At 40.2% G+C, this 7,644-nt stretch overlaps 1 protein-coding gene and 1 long non-coding RNA gene across 2 annotated transcripts in view; one reads left to right on the top strand and one right to left on the bottom strand.

Moving 5' to 3' along the window:
- The window catches only part of DYNC1H1 (dynein cytoplasmic 1 heavy chain 1), a 44,576-nt gene extending 39,893 nt beyond the window's left edge, over positions 1–4,683 (top strand). The window contains exons 71-78 of the mRNA XM_030275000.4: positions 105–322; positions 511–614; positions 1,016–1,227; positions 1,700–1,853; positions 2,714–2,856; positions 3,237–3,405; positions 3,766–3,893; positions 4,303–4,683. Coding sequence (XP_030130860.1) covers positions 105–322; positions 511–614; positions 1,016–1,227; positions 1,700–1,853; positions 2,714–2,856; positions 3,237–3,405; positions 3,766–3,893; positions 4,303–4,431 — 1,257 coding nt within the window. The 3' untranslated portion in view covers positions 4,432–4,683. The remainder of the gene's footprint in view (positions 1–104; positions 323–510; positions 615–1,015; positions 1,228–1,699; positions 1,854–2,713; positions 2,857–3,236; positions 3,406–3,765; positions 3,894–4,302) is intronic.
- LOC121470013 (uncharacterized) lies at positions 4,304–4,989 on the bottom strand. Its single transcript, XR_005980478.2, has 2 exons — positions 4,881–4,989; positions 4,304–4,845 (listed from the first exon to the last, which is right to left on the bottom strand). It is a non-coding gene; the product is annotated as an uncharacterized lncRNA (long non-coding RNA).
- Between the last annotated feature and the right edge of the window lie 2,655 nt (positions 4,990–7,644).

Below are 7,644 nucleotides of genomic sequence, written 5' to 3' on the forward strand. Positions count from 1 at the left end.
AAATTGCTTTGGATCTTCACTGAAACAGTCTGCTCTGGAAAAATTAAATGAGTAGGCACAAAAAATCTGTTGACAATTTAACGATTGTTTCCTGCTAATTATAGGGTCGCCAAAACATTTCCCCTGATAAGATCCCCTGGTCTGCACTGAAGACACTGATGGCCCAGTCTATCTATGGAGGTCGTATCGATAATGAATTTGATCAGCGTTTGTTGAACACTTTCTTGGAACGTCTGTTCACTACCTTAAGTTTTGACAGTGAATTCAAGCTGGCTTGCAAGGTTGATGGACACAAAGATATTCAGATGCCAGATGGAATCAGGTATCATTTTTTCCTTATCCTGATCTCTTATGTACAACTTTTTTTTATATTACAAAACTGCACACAAAAAAAACCCAAGCACATTACTTGTATTTCTGTGCTGTGTAAACGTCTGTCTCAGGCAAAGCATTATCTTGCCATTCTAGCAGAGGAAACCCTTTAATGAATATTAAAACTCTGCCTTGCAGGCGTGAAGAGTTTGTCCAGTGGGTTGAGATGCTCCCAGATACACAAACACCATCATGGCTGGGACTGCCAAATAATGCAGAGAAAGTTCTTCTCACCACACAAGGTAAATCCATAGCTTAGCAATGTCTTCCATAGAGTAGTACCAGGCAACCATTTTAAACTAAAAAGCAGAAGAGAAATACAAGTTTTGCTAAAGAGTAATAGCTTTCCCCTTCTCCCTCAACATAATTGCTTTTTGAGTAATCCAAAAACTGACCAGGAGCCTATGAATCAAAAAAAAGCCAGTTACATTTAGTCGTCCATATGGGAAGCTCCTGTCTTGATTCTGGAAAGTTTTATTTTTCAATAAAGTTTTATTATGAAAGCTTCTGGAGCCACCTACAGATGGGCAGTTCTGAATCTTAGGTCTAGACAAGGAATAATGAAAATTCCTGGTTCTTGCATGTAGTGGGATGTTTTAACCTTGATGCCATTACTTCTCTAACAGCAGCTCTTCTGTTTTAGGCATAGATATGATCAGTAAAATGCTGAAAATGCAGATGCTGGAGGATGAGGATGATCTGGCTTATGCAGAAACTGAGAAGAAGACAAGAACTGATTCTACATCAGATGGACGCCCAGCCTGGATGAGAACACTGCATACCACAGCCTCTAACTGGCTTCATCTTATCCCACAGACTCTAAACCATCTGAAGCGGACTGTGGAAAACATTAAAGTAAGAGCTATGTTTTATTTAATGTGGGCATAGGAAAAGCACAAGTTCAGGTGCATTGTGATTTGGAAGTACCAGCTGCACTGCTGAAGGGTCAATGGAACCTGCATTGATCCTGATTTTGAGTGCCATAGCCGTGTAATGACCTGCTAGGTTTCTTGAAATGATTCTGAAACCTGATTATGTCTTTTGGGTAGTATTTGAAGAAGTGCAATGGCAAACAGTCTAGCCAGGCAGTCTGCATTAGTTGTTCAACTGTGACTTCTACTTTCTTGCTTCTCCAAGGGAGAGGAGACTGTTGGTTGTAAAACAGTTTCTGCAATCACTTTCTGCAGCACAGGCTGCATCTTCCTGTTCAGTGCTTGTAGTCACAGTGTTACTGCTCCGTCCACCCAGAATTTGGGGGTTGTTTTTTGTAGCAGTTTTACAGCAAGAACTTTGCTCTGCAGCTTACTTTGAATGTTTTGACCATCAGGATCCATTGTTCCGGTTCTTTGAGAGAGAAGTGAAAATGGGAGCTAAGCTGCTCCAGGATGTTCGTCAGGACCTGGCAGATGTGGTTCAAGTGTGTGAAGGGAAAAAGAAACAAACCAACTATTTGCGTACACTGATAAATGAGCTGGTGAAAGGTATGGCAATTCAAGCTAGCTTCTCACAGGGCTCCCTTTGCTTCTTGCACTCTGTAAGAGGCTGCTGTGGTCAGCAGCTAAAAAAAAAAAAAATTATATATATATATATATATATATATATATATATATATATATATTAGAAAAAATGTCTATAGACTTTGTCATTTTACACATGTAATACTTAAATTTGAGCATAAAATTCCCATTGGCTTGATATGAGATTTCAAGCTGAGGTTGATAATAGCCTAATAATTAGGCTATAATCATAATATAATAGTTTGGCTTTAATAGTAATATATTAGGCTTTTTTGTACAATTTATATTAGCAGCTTAATTTCTAGGCTGAAATCTTACTAAATTCTCTCAATTTCTGACTTGGGACAGAACAATGTTATTTATACCACCAAAGGAGCAGTATTGGCCCCATAAAATTTAGAAAATGTTTAGGTTCTCTGAATTTCTATTTAAAGATTGTACATAAATGTGGAATTTTCAGACATGCTGCATGTTGTAATACATGGCGATTTGAACAAAAGCATTTTCTGAAACTCAGATAACTTGACTTCCTCAGTTTTTTATAAAGAACTCAAATCTTCATGCAGAGCTGAAAATTAGATCTTGCAGTAAGAAGCTGTGTGTAACTGCAGCTGCTCTTGAAGGGTATCTGTAAGTGGGTGGCATTTTAAATACAAAGTAGACCTGGAAGCCATTTGCTCTGTAATCTTTGAAAGTGCTTTCACTTACTGAGGGGTCTTTTAAAATAGAGGTTGATATTCCAGTCCAAGTCTTCGAAGTTTCAATATAGTGTGTAATTTCAACCTGTATACGAACAAAACTTAATTCTAATCGTATCTTTGTAGGTATTTTGCCTCGTAGCTGGTCTCATTACACAGTGCCAGCTGGTATGACTGTTATCCAGTGGGTGTCTGACTTCAGTGAGCGAATTAAACAGCTCCAGAATATTTCCCAGGCAGCTGCATCTGGTGGAGCAAAAGAGCTGAAGGTACCTTTTGCTGACTTCTTGGGGTTATTGGTGGAGCTATGTAACTGTTTTCTGGAGTCTTCAGGACTTCTAAATAGCTCCTCAGTCAATGAACGTGAGTCAGTGTTCTCTGAAATGTCTGTAAATACTGCTGAGCGTCTCCTGATCGCAGCATGATGAGGCTTAGCAGGGTAACTGTGCACAGAGATCAGAGGGAGCCATTAGTATTGTGGAACAGTAGGAGGCAAAGCCTTAGAGCAAAAAGCATCTTAGCAGTTACACTGTGTTCCAGTAGTAGCAGGAACATTTTATTTAAATAGATTGCCAAAGTATTTATAATAGTCATTAATTAATACTGCAGCTGAAATAGTTTTTTCCCTGTATTTTCCTCCCTTAAATAGAACATCCACGTGTGCCTGGGCGGTCTGTTTGTACCAGAGGCATATATTACTGCTACAAGACAATATGTTGCCCAAGCAAACAGTTGGTCCCTTGAAGAACTCTGTCTTGAGGTCAATGTTACAACTACCCAGAACGCAGTCCTGGATGCCTGCAGCTTTGGAGTCACAGGTAAACTTAGCTGAAGGAAGGGATCTTCCTCTGAAATATCTTCAGAAGCTTCTGGTATTAAATGGGCTGTGTCAAATGAAAAAGATGCTGTTGTTGAAAAAGTTAATACACACTGTCTGAAAGTATTTTCAGATGAGTTTGACATTAGTGATTAGGGAAGTACTTCCAATGCTAATAAATCTCAAGACCAGGATCAGTATATATTGAAGTGGTATTGCATAGTGTGTCACCTACAACCTCTTCATTTTGCAGTATGAAACACTTCACATTTAGTGGACTTAGCCCTTAAATGATACAGAGGGAGACAGCCTTTGGATGTATGAAAGCTCTCAGAACTCTAAACTGCATTGCAATTTGCAGGTCTGAAACTTCAGGGAGCTACGTGCAGTAACAACAAGCTGTCACTTTCGAATGCTATTTCAACTGTCCTGCCCATTACACAGCTTCGCTGGATCAAGCAGACAAATGCTGATAAAAAAGCAAATGTTGTAAGTATTGGTGAAAATATCTAGGTATCCCTAGCAATTTTTTTCCTAAGGCTTTATGGATACTTGTACTGGGCACAGCAAATGAAATTGGTGTTCTCTAATTGCTCTTGGTGTCAGCTGGCATCTGATTTCAGGGCTAGCAGCAAGCAGACTTAGTGCTGAATGTGTCCTTCCTTTGTAAATAGATAAAAAGGAGAGACATCCAAAAATGCTGTTCAAGTCAAAACTCAAATTTGTATTTATAGCAGCATCTGTGAATTTATTAAGTCTTGGGGTTTTTCCTCATATTTTGAGTATTGAGTTATCTGAGACTGAATTCCCATCTCATTGGTACCATGTAGTGTTACAGAAACCTGTGACATTCTTCAGCTGTCTTACAGAACTCTCCTACATTCATGTTTTTCCCCAGGTTACTTTACCAGTTTATCTGAACTTCACTCGTGCTGATTTGATTTTCACCGTTGACTTTGAAATAGCCACCAAGGAAGATCCCCGCAGCTTCTATGAACGTGGTGTTGCAGTTCTCTGCACTGAGTGAACAAATTTATTTTCACTGGTTAATGCTATAGTAAGTGTCAGTCTTCTATGTAGTGCTCACCTGTGCTTTTGTAATCAGGGTAGGTTAGCAGATGGATTTGTGTCAGGTTGGCTGGAAAGGTGACGGTGCAGTGGGAAGCTGATAGGCCAGAGAGATTTCTTTGAAGGAAGGTTGAATGAGATTTTTAGAGGGTTATTGGTACATGTGATATTTGATGGATTATGTTACATTAAATAAAATATATAGCAAAAATTTTGACCATCTATTTCTGTTAATCTAATTTTTAGTGATGATTTTGTTCTGGAAAACCTATACCCATGATCTTTCCAGAGAATAGGTATGAATTGCTCTTCAAGCTAACCTCCGTAACAGGAACCTTGGAATGTAAGTCTGTAGTGCAGTAAGACACAAAACCTAATGTAAGTCTGTAGTGCAGTAAGACACAAAACCTGGTATCTGCTGTGACAATTCAGGCCATTGTATTAATCAGTTGCAATGGACTGGGTCTTACTTGAAGTAACCTGCTGCAATGCATTGAGAAACTGGAGCATCCTGAACTGAACTTTCTTGTCCTATTGACCACAGAGCTTCCTCTTTCTCAAACTGCTTTTATGGTGAAATATGTTTCCAGATTTATGTCTCAGTAACCCAAGAGGAGGCTATTAAATGCTTACACAAGGAGTTACAGTATTATTTGAGACTCTCCATGTGACCAGCCGTTACTAAATTAGGGAAGCTGAGACTTCCTGCTAATTTCTTGGGTTGCTGTAATGGTTTGGGCATTTGCTTGCTTTTTCTGATCCTGAATTCGTTGGCTAAGCATTTCTACCTTTCTGACCATCCTCTCAGAACAGCTGTCATCTCTGACAGTGGCTGAAGTCAAGTATTCAAAGATGTGTATGAAGAATGCAGGTACACAGCTTTCTGATCTCCAAATGGAAATCTTGGGAGCCCCTTCTCTCACTGATTGCTCATATGAAAGCAGGGACTTTCATCAGCTCTAGTATTTTTCTGTGATAAGGGGTTCCATTGTACAAGCTTGTGCTGGGAGGAAAAATTGCTATCTCAGGCTGCCTCACATACTTGTTTTGGTCAATGCTTGCTGTTTGCTAAAAGAGAATTCCGATGTCTGCCCTCTCCTGCAAAATTAACTATTTTGCAGAGTTAATCCCTGAGATTGAACTGTCCTGGTTTTATTTCCTTACAAAGTGTGAATCCCAGATCAGTGAATTATGTGCAGTTTAATAATCTTTGTGCAGTTCTTACCCATTTGTGAGAAACGGAGATAAGAGCTACATGCATCATGATCCAATATAAGTTGTAACTATAATGCCTTTGCTTTGTTTCAGCCTCTATGAGAGACTTTGCTTTCCTGCACCAGAGTATGTCTGGAACTGGTATCACTGCCTCCAGCAGAGTTTCAATTATATAGCACAGAAAAAAGCACCTCCTTCTGGCAGCATGCTCTGGGTACCAGCTGCAGTATGAAGTATTAGCTTAGATCAAGAGCTGGCTGTCGATCCACTGGGCATGCACCTTCCTTTCAGCAGCTGCTGTTTGTGCCCAGCTCACAGACCTGGGTTGTGGTACCACTTACAGCTACTATTAAAACGCTGCCTAAACCAGTTCCACCTATCAGCAAATGCTGATGGGGAGATCAAGAATCTCAACTATCCTAGAGCTTGAGCTTCCCAAACTCTTCAGCTCTTTTAAGTTAACTCAGGCCTAATGCAGAAGTTAACAAAAGGTGTAATTTCAGGTCACAGGTTAATCCACACACAGCTGGATTCTCATACTGAATGAATATATTCCAATGAGTAGATAGTGTCCCTTGTGGCTTACCTTTGCACTTACTCCTTCCTCTCCTGTCATGTTTTTTCCATGCTGTGTGAAACAGCTGCTTTAAGTTAAATCTTTGGGTGAGTTTAGGGTTTTTGACTGCAGTTTGAAAGTCACGGGGTTCAGTTTTATTTAGCCTCAGCTGATGGGGCTGAGAGCTAGAGTGTCTAATAGCTAGGACTTAAAATGAGGGTCTTGGCTGCCTCACAATGTTGTATTCTTAAGCTTTTCACACATCTTCATTCCAGAGAGAGCTGTAGCCTACACTGTATTTGCAGTACACACAAATCTATAGCTGCAAGTGATTGGTTGTTGGTTTGTTTGGGGTTTTTTCAATTAACTTCACAGTTTTCACTGCAGCAATCTTTGCCTATGGACAAGTCAAGGGGCAACCACAATAGCTTGTGTCTTGGAACAAAGACCTCTGAAACTTACTGTTTAACCACATGTTCCAGGCTGATTAAAAAACATTTCCAGCTGAGGGAATGAAAGAAAATGAAAGCATGAAAGAAAATGAAAATATGAAAAAAAAGTTGCTTTAATAAAATAAATACACAGGCGGAAGGGTACAACGCTAGCAGTTAAATAATATTGAGTGGCTTTCCATCCTCTGAAAGAAACTGTAAACTAAAAATCTCTGCCAGTTGTACAAAACAAATGCTTGCACAAGTTGCTGGTACTAACATCTTTCAAGCCATCGTTATCCTTTCATAGTTAGTATTTCCCCTCCTACACAAATGGGATACCCAGATTCTAGACCTGATTAAAGAAATTACTGTACAGGAAAGGAAGATGAGATACACAGTTTTTGCTTTCTAACTGGCCTCCCATCTGTGGGCACCATTCCTGCAGCTCCTGAATGATTGCTTTCACTAAGCAGCTGTGAGCTAATGTGTTACCCCACTGTAAACTATTCTGGCAGCTACACAGAAACTGCCCAAAACATTGGTCAGACGAGGAAGGAGCAGCTGTGTTAACGGCAACTAGACAATTTCTCCCCCTTTGAAGGAGAAAATAAATGATGGATTGCCAGTAGTTGCAGTCAGTTCAGTGTGATGCAATTCAGCTGTTGATAATCAAACCTGTGTGTTCACCACTCAGAGGGAGGAGCAGGAACCCAACATGACAAGAAGCAGGTGCCAGACAAGCCATAGCTGTTGGGGGCTAACTGCAGCCTAGGAGTCATTCTTCTTTCCCTCCTGACAAACCCTTGTCAGTGTTGGTGAAGTTTCAGTGTAACTGAGCAGCTGCCTCCAGGTACTGCACACAGGAGCTGGGAATGGTGCTTCCAGAGGACCTGGTACCAAGCTTGTCTGTCATGCTGTGGATGTTCCTTTGCTAGTGTTCAGTGGAATTGCCACACAGCTTGTTTGT

The sequence above is a fragment of the Taeniopygia guttata genome, chromosome 5, assembly GCF_048771995.1.
Source record: "Taeniopygia guttata chromosome 5, bTaeGut7.mat, whole genome shotgun sequence".
NCBI lineage: Eukaryota > Metazoa > Chordata > Aves > Passeriformes > Estrildidae > Taeniopygia > Taeniopygia guttata.